At 46.0% G+C, this 19,795-nt stretch overlaps 1 protein-coding gene across 1 annotated transcript in view; it reads left to right on the plus strand.

Annotated features, from left to right (window-relative positions):
* VPS53 (VPS53 subunit of GARP complex) overlaps positions 1–19,795 on the plus strand; it is a 61,222-nt gene that overhangs the window by 1,960 nt on the left and 39,467 nt on the right. Inside the window, exons 3-7 of the mRNA XM_084299836.1 lie at positions 662–711; positions 1,493–1,559; positions 15,245–15,331; positions 15,570–15,685; positions 16,719–16,838. Coding sequence (XP_084155962.1) covers positions 662–711; positions 1,493–1,559; positions 15,245–15,331; positions 15,570–15,685; positions 16,719–16,838 — 440 coding nt within the window. The remainder of the gene's footprint in view (positions 1–661; positions 712–1,492; positions 1,560–15,244; positions 15,332–15,569; positions 15,686–16,718; positions 16,839–19,795) is intronic.

Below are 19,795 nucleotides of genomic sequence, written 5' to 3' on the forward strand. Positions count from 1 at the left end.
TTGGTCTTCCCCAAATCAGCCCCGGGGCAGTTTTGGAGTACGCTATTGTGAAAAGGTGTTTCTGCAGCTGAAGACTGGGTTGGGAGGCAGCTCCATTGCAGGTTCTACCGTGTTTAAGCCCCTCTGCAGGGTTGGCTTTTTGGCCTTCAGGTTTCTCTCTTCAGTTTGCTGGTGGGTGCTGGCTTGTCCTTTCTCCTTTTTGCTGGTGGAAACCTATTTTTCCCCCTCAAAGCCCCTGCTACAGCTCCAGCAGCAGCCAGGCCTCCTCCAGCCATGTGCTGGGTGCCTGAGCTCTGCGGGAGGGTCCTGGCCAGGGAAGGTGAGAGCTCTGCACTGCCCGCTGGAGGTCACTGTCACCACGGCATTTCAGGGCCGTTCCTGCTGACTGCAGGCTCCTGGCAGTGCTGAAAATTGCAGGGGACACCCTGCGTGCCTGGGGCTGAGGGGGACGTGCAGGGCTGTGCCCTCTCTTTTGCTGCTGTTATGTGACCTGAAAAGTTGCTGAGTTGCCCTGTGTCTGTTTCTCCACCTGTAAAACAAAGTCACACTCTGCTTCTTGTAAAGTAAGATGCACAAGAAAGTGCTAATTGCCACAGCTGGTGCATAGCAAAGTATAAAAGGGAAAACCTGTTAACTTTCCTTTGTGTTTTTCATGTTGTAGTCTTTGGCAAACATCGATGAAGTTGTGAACAAAATCAGACTGAAAATAAGGTAAGTGTTTCTCCGTTTCATCGCATCTCAGATGGGCGGTAGTCTGGTTGTTACCAAGGCTTCAGAAGTACAGCCTGTGCTGTGGCTAATTAGAGCTTTTGATTTGCTTAAAAGACAGGACAGGATCAACCTGAAGCCTAATAGAGTTGGAAAGAGTCAAAAATGTATCGCTAATTAGAGGGTTTTTTTAAATCCTGCCCCTATTGTGTAATATCTGCCTTTCAGGTTATTTTATGATGGGTTGCAATGAACTAGAAATCAATGAATACCAAACTTTAGTACAGTTTGAAGGCTGAGAGAACAAACTACCCAGAATATTTGCTTGCTGAGAATTTTTATGAGGTCAAAGTAGCAATTGTAAAAACTAGCATTTTATGTTTTTGTCGTTATTTGTACTGTAAATGTAAAATAAAAACTCTGCAGGAGGAAACTTATGTTTCTGCACAGTCTGGCACTGGCAGCCTGAAAAGATTGAGACAGCACTTTAATATATGAAAAGTGGAAATGAAAACCGACAAGGGAAAACGTGTGATATTGCTTAAGGGAAGAGAAATACAAGGAGCCCCAATTAGATTATGTAAATTTTTTGTTTTTGCAACAGGAGCTTTATATTGTGTAAGATATTGCCCCACAGAGAGAGGGAGAAAGAAGTATGAGTTCAGCATTGGTTCAGCACCAGCTCTTGGATTTTAAATCAATTTTGTAGCTCTCAAGGTTCCCAGAAGTTATTTTGCTCAGGCATATAGAGAATGGATTTGACATTATAAATCCTTTTCTGCAGGAGGTTGGATGACAACATTCGAACTGTAGTGAGGGGACAGACGAACGTGGGACAGGATGGCAGGCAGGTATGTGTATCTCATCTCAAGCAAAGCCAGAGGTTCTCATCTTGTGATTCTAAATTGAGGCTTGGCTCTGGCAGGTAGAAACCTGCTCCCATTGTTAGGGAGGTGTTTCTGCTCTCTTTTACACTAATGACTTCCCGAGCTGCTTTCTGAACAGCTGTTCTGTCCTGCCTTCTGATCACCCTGCAAAGGGAAGTGAATGAGAAATCAATTATAAAAATCAAAAGCAAAACCAGGAGGCTTGCAGTCATGCCTCTCTAAAGCTAATTATAAACTAACAGGATTAAACAGGTACAAACACATTTGCCATTGAGTAAGAATCAATAAGAGGCTATTTAGCCTCCTAACTAGGCTGTTTGCTGAAGTACCCCGAGTAGCTAGTGACTAAGCTTGATGACTGCCTGCCAGTTCATCCTGTATGTATTATTTGGCCACCAGGTTTTCCATTTGTCTCTTTCTTGACAGATGTGTTTGCTCAGAGTGCAGTATTGAACAGCACGGCCATGGCTGCGGTGTTTGTGAACACTGAGCTTGGTCCCCGTGTTATCTGGCAGTGAGGTATCATTTGGTGCAGCTGTACCTCCTGTGTCTATTGATTCATCTCTTTAATATCAGGTTGAGGAAGGGGTTGCTGCGTTGGGATAATCGTTCCCTCCCTAGCAAGGCTTTTCCAGCAATTCCACTTCTTGCTGCAGTAGCAGTTGGCGCATATCTGCTCTTTTCTTGTGGGAGCACTGCCCCCACTCTCACTTTTTCCCCCTTTATTAAGTCTGTTGTGTTGAAAGAATAAGTTCTGGGCAAACTGGACGCGAAGCCCCTGCAGGAAGTGGTGAAAAGAACTCTGCGTGGAGAACAGAAAAAGACCGAGATGAAAACATACATCACTGGCTGGCTTCCAACAGGCTGTGTGTGCAGCCTTGTGCTCCAAGGGCTTTAGAGAGGTTACTTCATCAGAGAACACCCAGAGATCGGGGCTTGAGGTGAAAAACTTTTCATTTCTAATCCTACCTCTGCCACAGAGTCTGGCATCGAGTGAATTATTTACCTTACCTGCACCTTTGTATTGTTCTCAGGCAGATGTGAGCTGCTTACCTCTCCTAGCAGAACCAGTTCGGTGTTTGTGTGGCTTCCCAAGTAGTGCTGTTAACCTGGGGACACTCCTGGGATGTAGCCCACCTTGGAGTGGTGCTGCCCGCAGTCACTGCGGGGATGAGGCAAGAAATCAAGTGGGCAGCAACTGCAGAGATCGAGGAGGGGAGTGGAAATGAGTGCAGTACGTGGAGGAGTGTGGGGATGGTTGGTGGCAGCAGGGAAACTGCTACAGTTGTCACCTCAAATGGGCTCAAAAGGCTACACGTTCAGAGAAGGCTTTACAAAAATAAAATCAAGTAGAGCTCTGGGCACAACTTGCCCAGAGTGCCTCAGGACTCACAGGTCCAAAGGATGCACGGGGTGGGGGGAGAGACAAAAGAGGCAGTGCCACAGTCAGCGGTGCTTGCAGGGTAACAAAGCCTCCCTGTGCTATGGAGGTGCAGTGAGTGTTGTTTAGAGCTTTGCCTTATATCTCTGCTTTTTACTCTTTAATCCCTTTGAAGTCCCCAAAGCGTGTTGAGGCAGATTGGACAGTGTCCTGCTCTGAAGTCTCGAGAGGCAAATCATTCGTGCAGCCCTTCATTTAGCCTGGTTGTAAAAGAACCAATTAAATTTCTGTCCAAGTTCTTTTTTTTTTTTTTTTTAAAGAAAACTTCAAATGTGAATGTGTTTGTGGTGTGTCTGTTGAGCAGGATGTTAAATTTTTATAGAGCAAGAGGCCTGTCTTCTCCCACTCAGAGCAAGGGTTTTGTTTTACAGTACACGGTAAGAAGAAGTCTCAATGCAGCTGAAAGCAAGGTGCCCTTAAGACAAATCAGTGCTCTGCTAGGAAGGAGGTCAGAGCTGTCTGAAGCTTTTTTTTTTTTTTTTTTTCCTCCTTTTTATCTTTTCTGGTGGTAGTTTGTAGTTTGCAAGGTCTTACAGTAACATTAGGTGTTCTCTTCCACAGATCTCGCTCAATTTGTAGGAAATGGTAATCTTCATAATTCTGATATTTCCTGTGAAATTGGGTTGCAGCGTACATGTAGATGGACGGTGTCACCATCCTGTGAGTGTCTCCTCAGGAGGCCCAGGGTGCAGATCATTATTGCATTTTATGATATTTACCACACCCTCAATTAATAAAGAAGCGGGTGGCAACCAGCTTTTGCAATAGGCTGGAAATAAAGCTTAGAGGCAGCCCCAGCAAGAAGCTGAATAAATCTTCCCATTTATAGTGGCTTGTTGCCGTGAGATGCCCTTGGCCCATAGGATGCACTACTTGCAACAACCTAGCTTTTGAAAAACCCATCCCTGGCTTTTGACATATTTCTATCCATGGGCACACCAAAACCCAAGGACGGTGCAATCCTTCCTTTCCTTGAAAGTGTGTGCTGTGAATAAAAGCACCTGTGGGCTCTGTTACAGCTGCTTGGATTTCAGTGGCATTTTAGGGTACATTTACTGTACATTTCCTGTAAGCTTGGATCTGGAAGGTGTTTTGCAAATACCTCTTCAGTCGTGTTCTCTCCTAACCCCATGTGGTGCAGACTAACCAGGATCTGCCAGGGTTGCCTGACCTCATGATATCAGAGCTAAAGGAGCTGCTTTTGTCTGGAGAGTAAGTAGCACGCTTTTTATAAACATCCTCTCAATCCCTGACTTCCTTCCCAAGGAAACAAACCTCAGCTCCAGTGGTAGAACAACAGAAAAGTTCCTGTGCGAGCCAAAGCAAGCCAGGAGAGGGTTCCCTGCTGAGTCCCTTGTCTCTGTTTTCCACAGTAGCTGTGTCCCCCCGTTGTGGGTGCAGCCGGAGCTGTGCACACCAGCAGTTGCTGTCCCTGCTGTCCTCGCAGAGCACGCGCCGTGGGTGGAGAAGCTGATTCAGGGAGCTCAGCCTTGGCTCTTCCATCTCCTGGCAGCTTTAGCTGCCAAACGGGGGATTGGGAAGCTCGTGTAGGCTGTTGCTTCAAGTGCCGCCCAAATCACAGAGGCCAGGGAGCTGTTACTGACTTATCTTTATTTTTATAGCATGTTTGGAAACCGTTGATACCCAGCAGGTTCCTAGAAGATAAACCGAGGCTGCGTAGCCTGTAACAACTTGGTTTCTCTTTGGGTACAGGGTCATTTTTCAAAGCTGCTGGCAAACAGCCTTCCCCTCGTGCTGAGGAGCAGTCCTTTACTCAGCCCTGCTGAGAGCTGCACCTTCGTGGCTGTCCAGGAGGGGGGAGCCCAGCCTCGTTTTTGAGACAGGGCAGGGTTCTGCTGGTAAGTGCAGGCAGTGCTGCTGAGGTGCCTGAATAGCGCTGCGAGCTGTTCTCCCAGCTGGAGCAGTTGAAATCCCCGTCAGGCACCGTGGTGAATAATTTGTATGTGGCTATGGAAATGTGCTCTGCGTGCTCCTTGAAGAAAAGGAGACCTCAGGGTTAGCGAGTTCAGCGTGTTAATTGCAGATCCAGCCAGTGATGCTGCCTGTGATTGAGACTTCTGGCTGGTAGCGCGGTGGTTGCAACGCTGGGGACGACGTCTGTGCTCCAGCTGCGTGCTGAGATGAGTGAGCAGGCCTTCGAGGGGAACCATAGGTGTGTGAAGGATGCAGGAGTAGGTTTTTTTGTCATCAGTCATTAACTTTTAAGCAGTTGCCTAAGTAGTCTTGATCTCACACACACGTTCGTAGCGAGTCGTACTTAGGTCTCTGAAAAAGCAGGTTCTAAATCTAGAAATAAAGTAATCAAAGAGATGTGGCCCCCAAAGAGTTACTGAAGTGGCTCTAAAGGCAAGAATGCTCTCTCCTCTCCACCGAGCGTGATGTTTCCCAGTTCAAAGCATCTGCCTTTTTGAAATTTTGCCCTAGAATTTCCTCCAAATGCAAGAGCCTTAAAATAGTCTGGCTCATTTGGCTTCCCCTTCCTGGTGCGATATTTCAGTAGAGCCTGCAGACAATGCCGTGAACTTCAGAAATTATCTCCCTAATGAGCCTTTTATGGGAGGAAACAACAGCCGTGGGTGGAACATTCCTCTGCAGGGCGTAACAAAATTTTTCTTGGGAGTCCCAGACTTGGGCTATTTCTGCTGCCTTGGGAGAGGCTGGGAATGCAGGAGCCGCCGTAGTTCTGGCGTAACGATACGTGGCTCGAGCTGTGCCTGCACTTTCTGGGGAGCCAGCACTGTCCGATCCTTTTTCTTTTTTTTCTTGTAAGGTTTTTCTCAGATCTGTTGCTGGACTGGAGGCTGGGCTGACCTTGCTAGGAGCTCCAGTCCAGTTGTGGTATAATTTCCTCTTTGCCCCAGGGTGTCGTATAAAAAGTTCCCATAGATTTTTCCACTGGATGTGTAACGCGCTCAGTGCGTTTCTATTTGTCACTCTCTTTAGTTGTGTTTATTGCTGAACCTTCTACATGGGCTGGCTGTAATTTTTTTGACAGCAGCTGACATGCCTTTACTGCTTGTTTGGCTGAAGCTGCTTCACCTATCCTGCTCTTGTCCTTGTACGAGGCAGCCTCTGCGTTTTCAGCCCGGTTTAACCCTTAACAGTGCCTGTGCAAGCAGGGTGCAGGGGCCTGTGTCAATAAAGGTGAGGCAGCTTTGTGTGAAGCCTGCTTTGAGAGGAACTGAGACCTCAAGGGGCTTTCCAAGATCCCCGGTGGTTTTGTGGCTTCATAGTTTGACTCCTTAAAACAAACAAAACCTCTTTGTCTGTGGCCCATCTTTCCCTTCCTGCCCTGTGCGCGCACAAAGTAAATAACTGAATTTCAGTGGGTACGGGCTGCTCTGAACAAAAGCTTTGCTTCCAGAACAGAATAATTCAGTTGGATGGAGCCTTTGAAGATGTAGTCCAACTGCCTGACCTCTGCAGGGCTAACCAAAAGTTAAAATATATTAATGAGGGCCACATCCAAATGCCTCCCAGCACTCAGTGTGTCCTGGTGCGGCAGGGTCCTGCCTCAGTCAGTGCTAGACCAGAGTTAAGCGCTAACTGGAAGAGGAAAGGGATGTGCTTTGGGCTGGGAAGAGCCATGCGTGTTTCTCATGGCTGAAGATAGGAGGTGATAACTGGGATTGCTTTCTTTGGCTCCTGCTTCTTTGCTTTGCTCCATGAGAACAGTAACGTGGTGTTTTTTTCCTCACTACAGCCGTGCAAAAAAGGGGTGGCAGCTGCTGTGGTTAAAGAACGCAAATATATTCTTGTTGCCCAGCCTGAACCCGGCGCAGCAGTAGACAGCTTAATTAGCCAGCCCGGGCTGGGTAACCATTGCTGTCCTTTCTCATCGCATGTAAAAATAAACACGGCTCAGCTCTGCAGCTGCGGTGAGTCCCAGGCAGCCTTCCCTGCCCGCGTGCTGCAGCGTCTGGCGGTCGTTAAGGCTGTGGAAGGAGGGGAAGGATGCGTCTGGCAGGGAAAAATGCCCACAGGTTATTGGGTTTTACAAGGTCGTGGCTGGAATTAAGTGAAATGGGGTCGTTGTTTTTCATAGTGATCGGGAAACGTGTTGCAGAGCCGATACAGGGAGGAGAAGAGATGAAGATGGGAGGAAAAGAAACGAAGATGGACGGTGAGCAGAAAAAAGTGATGTGCAGATGCTGCAAGTGGCAGAGAAGAGCAGCAGGGAGCGTGGCCCTCCCCTGCTGGTGGTGTCAGCCTGGCTGCCGGGTGCCCGTTTAGCTGGCACGTCCTCAGCTGCAGGGCAGCCGGCGGGTGGTGTCTCTGGAGTCAGAGCTTGTCCTTCCCTGCTCCGAGTGCTGCCTTACAGGCAGCAGCAGCCTGGCAGGCAGAGCTGATTTTGTGCAGTGTCTGCATAAACACGCTGATCAAACAGCGCCCTCGCTGCAGCTTCCCTTCCGACCTCCACCTGTTTGTGTGGAGGTGGCTCTTTGGGCTACAGGTGGTGTTCGGCTCGAAGCTGAGGTAGCCAGTGCTTTCTGGTCTGCTGCCGTAGGTACTTTGGTTTCATTTCTGCGTTTATTTAAATAAAGTGCTCTCTTCCAGGCGTCCAAGTGCACGCTGCTTCCTTGGCTGCAGGTTTGGCTTGTGGCCGGTGCTGCTGTGCCTCGATGAGGGGCCTGGGCTCTGCTGGGATCGTTTGTGTGAGCATTGAGAGCAGACAAAATCACCTTGAGAGCTCAATAACTAATTAAGTCTATGTCTGAAAAATACTTGGGGGCTTTTCTGTGTCACCACCCCTGATGTTGTAGGCACCAACTCTGGCCTATTCCTTCTCTCCCCCCAGGGCTGAGCTGTACTGTGTTTGTTTTTTATTGAACGGTTCAGTATTCTGAAATACAAACAAGCAAATGTTAGATTTCACTGTTTTAAGGTGATGAATGGATGAGGGTTAAATACCGTGTCTGAGGCTGTGTAATTTTATAGATTTAAAAAAAAAAAAAGTCCTGCCACGGATTCTGTAAGGCTTCAGCCCAGTGACTGAAGTCCCAATATTCTTTTGTAACCAGAGAATAATAAACAGAAATTGAGCTGCCAAAATAAATCAAATGTGAGATTCATTTAGAGTCACTTCCCTAGTGAATTATGACAGCTGGACAATGTCCTTCCCATCTAGGAGACACGGCGAGCTCTTTCTAGCCCAGAACGTATTTATTGAAAAGGGTTTCAGGTGAATGGCACGCCAGGAAGAAATAGCGCTGTTTATTATTCCTTTGGCTACTGGCCATTAAAACTGGCATCTGCAACTGCCCGAAGAGGTCAGGCAGAACTTCTGTCATCTGCTGCAGAGCTCGGTTCGAGGCGGGTCCAGCTGTGACCTTGCTTTGTGCCTCTGGGTCAAGAGGTAAGGAACGCACCGTGTCGTCCTGCCGCCCGAGGCTGGGGAGCAGGGCACGTTTTGTGCTGGTGAGAGATGGTTTTTTTCATCTGACGGTGTTAAAAGCAGGTTGCAAAGGGAGCCTGGGATGATCCACAGCCCGTGTTGCCTGGTTTTGGGTGCCAGCAAAGCAAGAAGCCCAGCCTGGAAATAGAAATCCTGATAACACACAGGAGATTTTGTGTTACTGTGGGATTTTCTTCCTCCCCCTTTTATCATCTCCCATTTTTGGTGAGTGGTATTATTTATTCTAGTTAAGTTGCTTCCATGCCTGTGGCACGTGAGCTGTCAGCATTTCCATTCCGAAATCCCCGTTTGTAGGGTTTGTGATGTGCTTGTCCATTCCCCCACCTAGATCTGGCCTCCTAAGGCTAAACCTGAATTCACCTTGCAAAGTCTGAGAAGCACCGACTCGACGGGCTGCCGAACTTGGCTGCAGGATGTAAAACTTGTGCTGCTGTGACAGGTAAAATCACTCACCTGAGCAAGACCAATAAAACTGCTGTCAGTTACAGCACACCACCACCTTTTTTTTATCGTGCAGGGCTGGACAGTGCCATAAAACTGACAGCTGAGAAGGGCGCTGGCTTAACGCAGCAGTGAGTTTCAGGAGCTGGGCTGCAAGGTTTCAACCAGCACTACCTGAACATCGCCTCCTGCTTCTCATCTGCTGCCTGTGTTTGTGCAGCTACTCAGAGCACGGGTTTTGATTCCTGAGTATGATTTGGAGGGTTAAGTGAAGGGACAAGAGGAGCGATTTTAAGCTCGGTGCAGTATTGGACATAATCTGCTTTGTTGATTTAAAGCCTCCTGTGCAGCCATAGAGGTTAGGACTAGAGCTGATGACAGAAAACTACATTTTTTAGAGGCAATTGTGGTGGTTACATCGCGTTTGATGAACTCCTAGGGTGGAAATTTGCTAAAATCAAAACGAAGGGTGATGAGTCTCACAGGTTTGTGTGCTCAGGGGAATTATCTGGGTATCTGTGGTGTGTTGTCACAGTGCTCTAATGGGCGAGCCCTCTTGGCTTTAGCTGCAGCAGTTTATCCATTGCTGTAAAACTTAAGAGCTTTCTCTAAAATGAAATCAGACTGAGAATAAAAGTGTACTTCTACCCTTTCTCAGTCTGGAGGGACTCATTTGTGTGAGATTTTAGTGGCAGAAATTGTTGTTAGGCTGGTCACAGTATGCAAGGGTTTCTTTGAAATCTGCAGCTGAGGCTCCTTTGAGAACCGGGGATGGGAACTTATTTTTAGTCATGGTCCAGATTTTCATTGATCTGGGCTGTAAGTGTGGCAGCAAATGAAAGAAGCATTAACACACTGTATTCAAGAGTGGGGACCGATCCAGGAGCGTTAAATTCTCAGCATCCTGACCACAGCCCAATTTGTAGCATTAAAAATACATTTGGATGCTGTGAATTTGGCAGATGTGTCAAGCATCCATAAAATACTTAGCAGAGGGCAGCTTTCTGATGGGAGTAACGACATCCAATTGAAATATATATTGGCTAGAAGGAAATAAAACTAGCACGTTTCTAGAACAACACCAGGGAGCATATGGAAACTATCAAGGTATTTTAACCCTTGCTGGAGGCAGAGTGATGTTGGTTCAGATCATCCCAAATCTCAGAGCTTCCTAAGCAAGCAAACTGCCTCTGAAAATTTGCTCTTTCCCCAATTAAAGAACGCTTTGTAGTACTGCACTCTTAATTCCTCTGTTTGCGTATTTCCTGGCATTTCAGTATTTCTGTACTTGCACGAGATTTCTGATGGGAAGAACATCCAGAAATCAGCACACCGACCAAGGAGACACCACTGCTCGGCTGGAGGGATGCGCAGCTCTGTAGCAGAGGGCAGGAGCTGTGCCTGGGGTGGGGAGGGAAGGAGGATGCTGTGCCCATTTGCAGCAGCTCTGGGGATTTGCAGAGGCTGTAATTCACTGACTTTTGGTTTTAGGCTCGAACACTGTTGCTAATGCTGTTTTTGGTGGTGTGAACCTCATACTGTAAGCCATGGGAACAGTAACTTTCAAAGGACGCTTTGCTTCAAAATGCTGAATTCTAAATTCGTGCCAGGATTGCTCCGTTAGGCTTGGTCTCATCCCGCTTCTCACTTGGCTTGTTTTATTTCCTCCTTTTGCTGGTTGGAAGATCAAGATAAAAAGGTGCCACAAGTGATGATGTGCAGACTGACCTTAGAAGTTGCTTGGGATGATGCCAAGGAAAGATATTTTTTAGGCTGGCTTTTTCTTTGTGATTCATGCTTTAACTGCTCCCTGTCGTTTCCTACTGGTGTTCAATGGACTCCTTTCCTCTTGCATCTCAAGGTGAAGAGGGTTAAAGAGCTGCAGCTGATTCATGTGCTGGGCTTTTCCCTCCTGCTTTGGAGCAGATGATGGAGACCTGTGTAGCTCGAGGTATGTCCAGCTTACCTGGGGGTAATGTGTGCTACAGAGTTGGGTTTTCCAAGTCCTGTGTGCATCTTCTCAGCGTTCTGCGTTCTCCCGTGCCAGAGAAGGAAGGGGCAAGCGATGCGCAGCCAGGCCTGTCGCCTTGCATCACACACTCTGTCTTGCTCCATTGCTGGTCCTGCCCTCTTCCTAAATTCACCGGTGTCAGAGCAGCCCTGGGGACAAACAGCTCAGCAAAAGGCGATCGAGCAGAGTCCTGCCAGGGCTGGGCTCTCAGCTGGTGCCTGGCATCCAGGGACCACAGAGGTTGCATGAAGTTTTAACAAATAATGCCGAGGGGTTCATTGTAGCTTGCAGGCTCACTTGCTGATTAGAGTCATATGGTGTTCGTCCAGGGCATCGTGAGCTTAGTTTCAACATCCTTGTTTCATCTAACGATAACAGATCACGTATCCAGTCACTTATTTATTAGTGGTCCTCAGCCCTTGAAATGAACTGCACTTTTAGGGAAGGAAATACAGTAACGTAGTTCTTGCAGGGCAGTTGGAAGTGCCGTAAATTTGCGTGTATGGTGAGGAAACCAGTAAATGATACTGCAAGGTGACCCCCGTGTCAGGCCACAACAGTGGGGTTGGTGGGTGGTGTTCATCGTGTACGCCAGCTGTGTCAGAGGAAGAGCAATTCCTTTCTTCTTGACACGCTTCTGGTTTTAGAATGTCTGTCCACAATAAATCCTCTATTAATAAAACAACAGCAAAAGCAGTAAGAAAAGGCTTTTACAATTCACGATTTGCTGTCTTAATGGGAGCAGTGTGAGAATTTAGTGAAGGGAAATGCGTTTTCCCAAATCTGAAGTGTGCTCTTTTTACGTGTCTGTAGTTTCCCATCTCCCGTTTTACAGCCGAAAGAGTAATCATTATGCACAGCAATAAATCTATTTATTATTCCTTGAACAATTAGGCCTGCTTTCCTGCCTCAGATGTCAGTTTCATATTTCTTAATAATGAACACCATTCATCAAACGTGAGGCGATTTTGCGCTTTTCTTTCCCCTGTCTTCACAGTGACCAGGATGGCGAAATTATTTTTTCCCCATTATTGCTTTTACTTATTTCCTTCCTTTATGTGCAATATTTTACTTTCGGATGCTGCAGTTGGAATGCTACAGCCAAAAAGTTTTCATTGGTTTCCATAAAAAGAACCATTAAGTAGTTTAATTGTAGACTTTGTGCAACAAATAACTCTTTGGATTTGTTCTGAGCTTTCCCTTGGATCCCTTTGGTAGCGCCCCTCTGACTGAAAAGAAATAGGTTTTGACACGGTGCTACTTTGAGCAAATCTCACTTATGTTTGAGGAAAAATATCTTCATCTCTCATGTAAATTATGTTTTAAAAAAGCAAATACATGAATGAATTAGCTTCTTCTAGCTCAAATAAGGAATATGCATCTCTCTTGAGGAGAGGAGCCCTTGAACTGGTGGAAGATTTGGTTTAGTGGCAAAGCAACTGTTTGGAAGTAGGTTTTAAGGAATGAAGGCAGTGTCCATGAGCAAGTCTGATTTACTCAGGTCTGTTAATTTTGCTGTTGAGTTCTGTGTTGGTTTTTTAACAGCTGTAGGAATGTTTGCCCTTCTCTGAGAGATGCAACACGGGACTTGGACAGCCGCCGTTCGTGTCTCTCCCCAGGTTACAGCCAGGCCGTTTGGCACAGCAGCAGGAGGCCTCGCTTCTTTAACTCCCCAGGCTGGGGCACAGCACGTGTTGCCTCTCCTGTTTTTCCAGAGACCGTAAGGAGGTAAAAGCAGCAAGTATCAGGACCAGGTGATGACACCATTTCACCTCGTTTTGGCCGTTTTTGGTGTACAAGAACAAAATCCCACTGGAATTTGCTCTCTGCTCCAGGGGCAGCCTTGAGGAAGGCAGCAGGCCCTCTGCCCCCAGAGCACAGGCCGGGCCTGCAGCAGGAACGTGGGCTTCAGGCAGAAACCAGTCTTCTCTAAAAAGCCTCTGCTGTTTTTTTGTCACAGCATTATTAATAGTATGTTAGAAAAATAGATTGTGTGGTTCCTCTTTTGTTCGCTGTTGCTATGTGAACAGCTTTAAATCTTCATTGGATTGGGACATTCTCTGAGGATAAATTATGGGCAGTAACTTTGGAAAAGGTCCCTTTCATCCAGCTAGATGATGTTCTGTCTCATGAAGAAAACAGATAAGATAGTTTTTCCTTTGTGGATAGGGGTTTTATTGTAAAACCCTTCTGAAGACCTGAGATGGAAATCCTCACTCATGGTCTTGTTGACTCTGAAGTTGCTGAAGGCTATCGAGAGCAAATGACTTCAAACCAAGTACTGATGCTTAAGGTAGCAGCTCGAGCACTGCTTTTCTTGGAGAGCAAGCTGTGGACGGATTGCAGAGGATGGCTGAAGGTCTTGGAGTTCAGCTGGCAGCCGTGCATCAGCAAGGAGAGCTGTGGTGTTGTCTGAGCCTGTATCTGGAAAAAAAGAACCCTGTGGGAGGGGAGTGGTATCCGAGGTGTGTTTAAGAAGTATATGGGTAGCTGGGAACCTGGAGTGGTCCTGCAGGGTGCCAGCATTGCTCTGTCATGCTGCATTGCATGCAGGGCCTCCCCGGGCTCCTTGCCTTGGCTCCCCCTGTTCGGATTGCTTGAGACCCTGACTTGGACCTATTGCTGCACCTTGGCTCGAGGTGATCTAAAGATCGAATGGTTTTTGTGAGGTTGCCTTGGCTTTGGCTATGAAGGAGGATAATTGGATAATGTCTCTTCTCAGGGAATCTTTTTTTGGGCTGGTTAAATCCTCACCTCTCCTGCTGGAAAATTCAGCAGCTCTGCTGAATTCCCTGGGATAAGAGAAATCAGCATTTATTGTCGGTGTGGAATCAAAGGGAAACCGAGCAATTGGCACCTGTGAAGAATCGCAGACTGACTTATTTATTTTCCAAACCTATCCACATCTCAGGATACGCGGGGTGGTTGCTGCATGCTCCATGACCCATGTGGGCGATGTGCTGCAGCCGTGCCCTGGGACTTGTGTAGAGCCTGTAGTTAGAGGCAAGGGGCGTTCTTCAGGTCTTTGGTTTGGGTTTAATCCATGTGTCTTTAAACAGGACAGAAAACTTGATTCTGAAAGGTGTCTAGGCTGGAGCCAAATGAGAAGGTAGGTGGTGGTGGTCACCTCTAATAGAGGTGTCCCTGTAGCACGTTTGTGTGTTCACTTCCCAAACATGCCGTGTGACACTAATGGGTGAAGTGTTAACTTTCACGTGATTCCAAAGATATTTCAGAAGAGACTTTTCCCCTCTGGAAAACGAATTACAGAACGTTTCCAACTTTTATACTTTTTATTATAACGCAGCTACGTTCCAGCAAAACCTCCTGGCAGATAGCTTGCTCCTACATTTCAGAATGAAGATGTGTTAAATTTATTTGCTGAAGGAGCTTGTAGCTAGCCCCGTAACCCTGGTCATGGGGCTGGATATAAAAAGAGGGCTAGAAGCCTACTTAACAGCGGGGAAACAAAGCGGGGCTGGAGCTGGAAATGTTATCAGGCCGGGAAGGCGAAACGTGTTGAGATACTTCAGAAGTCAGAGTTTGGGCATGTGATTTTGGACATGTGGCTTCGCTCACTGCATCCACGTGTGGCTCACGCTGCTCGTGTGAGGTCAGATGCGCCATGGCTGTTTAAAGACGACCAGATCCCCAAAGCATCCTGCAGTAAAAACAGCACAAAAATGCGGGCCAAGTCTATTTCCCCCGCTGGACCCCTGTAGGTCCTGCTGAACCTCTGTGCGTAGGACGGGTGCCTCCGCTCCTCGTGCCTGTGGGAGGCAGGCTGAACTGCCCGCCCCACAGCAATCTGCCAAACGAGCAGGGCGTTTTCCAACAGGATAATATCCTGCTAATTCAGCGAGGTTTTTAGGCGAGCACTCAGTGTTCTGTATGTGATGCGTATTTTTGATTTAGGATTGATGGAACATCAGGGTTTTGTGTGGAGGTTTCGTTTCCGTACTCTAAATGCATATTAATCAGGAGTAGCTACATATTTTTCTACGCTTAGTGAACAGAAATTCATTGCAGGAACCTTAAACCTAATGGTGCTCCAGGTCATGTCACAGAGGTGCTTTCATAGAACGTCTTGATCAGATTTTGCCAGCACATTATTGTAACATGAATGCTGAAGCACTGGTCCACCTGGGCTAAAATCCCACTCTGTGCATTGTTGTACACTGGCTTTTGTTGTGCTGCTGCTATTTTCTTTCCAACAAAACTGCTCCCCTCCACTGACCAAGACCAAGGAACTGAATGTTTCTTAGAGGTGAAAACTGCTTGCAGGTTTTCTTTCCGCTCTGACCTTGATTCTTTTTCAGGCACTGGAAGAAGCTCAGAAAGCCATCCAGCAACTCTTTGGTAAAATTAAGGATATTAAAGACAAGGCTGAAAAATCAGAACAAATGGTGAGTGGCAGCTTCGTCTTAGCCTTTGAAGGGGAGGGAGGCACTGATTTTTATTTTTATTTTTTTGTCTTTGCTGCTGTTGGCTGGTAATTTGCTGTTAAGCATGTGTTGCACCTGTATCCTTGGCCTTGCATTAATGTGGCTGCGGAGCTAAAATGGGGAGAGCCCTTCTCATCTCCTTAAAACTTTGTTGCTGCGGCTTGATATTTAACCAGACTCCTGTTTTTTTGTTCACTAGGTTAAAGATATCACGCGGGATATCAAGCAGCTAGATCATGCCAAGCGTCATCTGACCACCTCCATCACCACCCTCAATCACCTGCACATGCTGGCAGGAGGAGTGGACTCACTGGAGTAAGCACATGAATTTTAGTGGCACTTTGACACCACTGCTGAGTTCTTAATTTCGGTGCAGTGCTCCGAGTAGGTCTGTAACAGCTGCTTATTTTTCTGGAGGGAAGTTTACTTAATAGGTTGGGAATGAGAGTCTGGCTTCATGAAAGTGTAAGGCAGTCTGTCCAGTTAGGTATCATCATCAGGGATGTGCTCTTGAGGGGTTTGGGGGGATTCTTAGCAGTCTCTTCCTAAACTGGAATGGGATCTCTCTCTCTCTGGAAGGTCCTCTAATTCTGAGAACAAGTTCAAAGCAGCCTTACAGCTTGTACTGTGTATGAAGTGGGGTTAGATGGTTCTAATAATTCTTTGTGGTTTTCTTTTTTTAATGTGCTTGAGAAACACACAGGCTAAGGGAGTTCAGTTTTTACATGTTGCATCTGTGAAGCTGTGAGACCCAAGCACAGCCTGTTCTTGGACTGCAGCAAATTCTGCACGAACGCTGGATTGCGAAGTGTTCAGAATTAAATTTTACTTAGGCTGCTGTCTCCATTGGAATGATCCTAGAGGATGAAATAAAAATAAAGTTGTTTTTTTTTTTTCTGCAAGTTCCCTGTGAAAGTTATTAACAAAAAAGCCAAGGCTAAGGGCTTTTCGGCATAATGATTCTCCTCCCTGTGAAGCTTTAACTCACGCTTTGTGTGTGATGACGAATGGCTTAACTCTGGTCATTATAGTAAAATAACATTGACTGCCTCCGGACCCATACTGGGAAGCGGATGCATTCAGTAGTTTACATGTTCTTTGCCAAGTGTTGCTTTTGACATTTATGTTTTCTGGAGTTTTGTTAGATGTGTGCTGCATTGGTTTATTTTAGCATCAGTTAAGTGAAATTTTAATGCAGCATTGGAATGTTAATGAAGAGTTGTGTACTTTAGAAAAATAAATGTCAGTGGAGATTGGCATGACCCGGTGTGGATGAGGTAACCTCTGGAATTGCCACCCAAGATTTTCCTAAGACTTGCTTTGTTAAAAGCTTTAATTTCCTTTACAGGGCTATGACCAGGAGGAGACAGTATGGGGAAGTTGCCAACCTCCTCCAAGGCGTTGTGAATGTGTTAGAGCACTTCAACAAATACATGGGGATTCCTCAGATTCGGCAGCTGTCTGAAAGGTAAAGTCATCACACACTGAGTACTTGCATGCCTGCTGGGAAGGAAAGTTAGAAAATGCATGAGAGAATCGGTTCCTCAGGAATGTAAAGGCTGGACATGGCCCTTTGAAATTCTTTCCAGCCAAAACAAAAAGGTTAAAATTGGACACAGTTGGCTCAAATCTGGAGCTGCCTGTTCTGTTAAATAACACTAATTAATATGGATGCAATTCGCGAATGGTTTGGGCTTCTGATTGGCTGGCTTTTAACTTAGTTACCTGGAGTAATGAATGGAAGAGCAAATTGTTCGATGTGTTCTCCACATACAGGTGTTTGTTGTAAATCCTGAAGTGGTGCTTTCTCATACCTTGAGTTTCTGCTGCCAAAACCTGCCATTGTTGCCCAGGTCTACTGAGATCTGGGGCATGTAGTGAGTCCTCCCAAAATCACACACACCACGCCTGACTTCTGTAATCATTTGTGCTGAGTTTGCACACTCCTGGTTTTCTAACGCGGAATTATGCATTTAAATTTGGTGAGTTTTAGTGCAATTCCAGCAGCAAGTGCCCACCATTCTCCGCAGTGGCATGCGAAGGCTCAGTGGTGACTAAGCCACCAGCTTTCCTACTGTCTTCACTTGTGACTTCACAGCTGGGTGTCAAGAGAACAAGGTCCTCCCTGTTCTAGGCTACTTTGCTGTTCCTGGCCCAAACCTGCTTTACAGCAGGCTTATTTTCCCTTGCACCACACAGATGATGTTTACTTAGCAGCTTGTAGTAGTGCTGAGCACAGCTCAGAGGTGCAAACAGCCTATTAACATTTGGGATGAACCTTCTTAATGATACAACTGTATCTGATAGCATTTCTTTTCAGTTTGAAAATTACACATCTGTCACCACCATCCTCTTGATGCCTGAGATTACTTTGCTCATTATAGAGTTAGTTCATGGAGTCTTCTAATTAATTAGGGTTTTGGTGACTAATTAATTTTGTGGTGACTCCCTTTGCTAAGATGGCAGCTGGCTGCCTGTGCTGTTTAGTGATGGAAAAAGTGTTTGAGTGATATGTTTGTAATAATTCCCTGTAAATCTGTTGGACCTTCTTTATGGTATGGATACATCTTCCAGAAAACCCAGATGGAATCAATGAAGCTGAACAAAACAAAGATCCACCCTAAATCTTGAGAGAGAAAAGATGGAGCCTTGTTTTAACAAAGCATTTGACCGTAAGCATGTGCTGAAATGAACACGAACATCAAAGAGAGAGAAACATATGTCAATGCTCTTCTGAATTTAGGTTGTTGTCTATTCCAGCCTCATGCTCAGAAAGATAACTTGCTTCGTTTTCTTCCAGATTGGTAATGACAGAAACCTGCTGTCACTGGCCATTTTAAAGCCATGTAGAACTTAAGCCTTGGTGCAGAACTCTGGCTGGCTTTTGCTTTTTAGGGGATGATTATTTATTACTTTTGTAGTTGTTGGTAATTAAAGAGAACAATTCATCATGATGCTAAAAGGCACAGTGGTATCAAGTCACACCAGAGAGAGTGGCAGGGACATGGAGGAGAATTTCCTTTGTTTTCTTCTCCTTTCAAGATAAGGATATGAAAAGCTCAAGAAAGGCTGTGCCTCCTATTTTTAGCAGTGTCTCTGCAGGGATTTCCTCCCAGTGTTTACGCCGCAAGAGGCGCACCATCTGGTAGCAGTAGAAGTGGCTGCTTGTGGGGTGAGAGGAGAGCTGCACCCAGGGTGTTGCTGGGGTCTCTTTACTGCTTTGACATCCAGGCAGCAAATTACTACAGGGAGGTCTCCAGCACGGTAATATCTGCTCTGCAGTTGGACTGCCCATGTACCTACTGGGGCCCAGTTTGGAGTTGACTTCTCTCTCCCTGCTTGGAAATTCTTCCACGACTTGTGAAACATCAAAGGAAGTTTGCCTGGCTTTCCTCAGTGCTATTTTTAGGCTGAAATTACTGAGGTTTGGTATCTCATGGATTTGGTTTAATAGCACAACTGAAGCCTCTTGGATGTTTGTGAAAGCAAGAAATTCTTCAGTGGATTTTGGCGCCGACTGTGACAGTAACCCAAGTATTACATACAGTAAATCTATTATATACACTGCTAGACGAGTGGATTCCCCTGCTTTATTTAATAAAGAGCCTCTCTTCTTTGGCATGAATGGAGTGAAGCCAAATATGAATGGGAGACCATGTTAGATGCTTAATGTTGTTAGGTGTGATCTTTGTCATGTGGGGTTCAATCTAAGTTCCTGCTTAGGTTTTACAGGCTGCTTTCTACCTGTTCCATCCCCTTGAAAATAAGCAAACAAAATCCCACAGTAAGTATTTATTGGAAACCTGACTTAACTCTCAGTTGGGTTTTTGGAGAGATCCTGTTGAGTAAAATGACATAAACGACGTAAAAATGACATGATTTGCATCTAGATGTGAACATCCTCCTATTTGTGTTCCTGAAACTACTTCTGCTGCGGTGCACTGGAGGTTATTTGTTGTAGTAAATAGCAATATTTTCTCTCAATATTCTTTTGTTCTCTGTCTGTAGGGGGAGCTTACAATTAGTGGTCACAAACCCACCCATGAAAAAAGCCTTGCAGATAGTGGAAAAAAGCTTGGAAAGTATTTGGGGGGAAAAAAACAGATTATAAGTTTGCCCCAGCAGAACAGGCTAGCTCAGCCTCTTTGTATCTCAGTGAGCTGCCAGGCATAGTTTAAGATTTCTGGTAGCTTTGGCTAAAGGGATTGCGGTTTCTAGTAATTTTTGTCGTTTGAAGCATAAGTGTGAGGATTTTTTTTTTGTTTTTATGGTGGGGAAACAGTACAAGAAGCCACTAGTAATAAAACAAAAGTCAGAAAAACAAAAATCTCTGCTCATATAACCAAACGTTTTGGCACACGTGAGCAACCCCAGGAAAAAGCAATTCCCCACTGTGGCGAGCCAGGATGGCTGCTGGGCACCCCA

The sequence above is a fragment of the Netta rufina genome (genome assembly GCF_964035555.1).
Source record: "Netta rufina genome assembly, chromosome: 21".
NCBI lineage: Eukaryota > Metazoa > Chordata > Aves > Anseriformes > Anatidae > Netta > Netta rufina.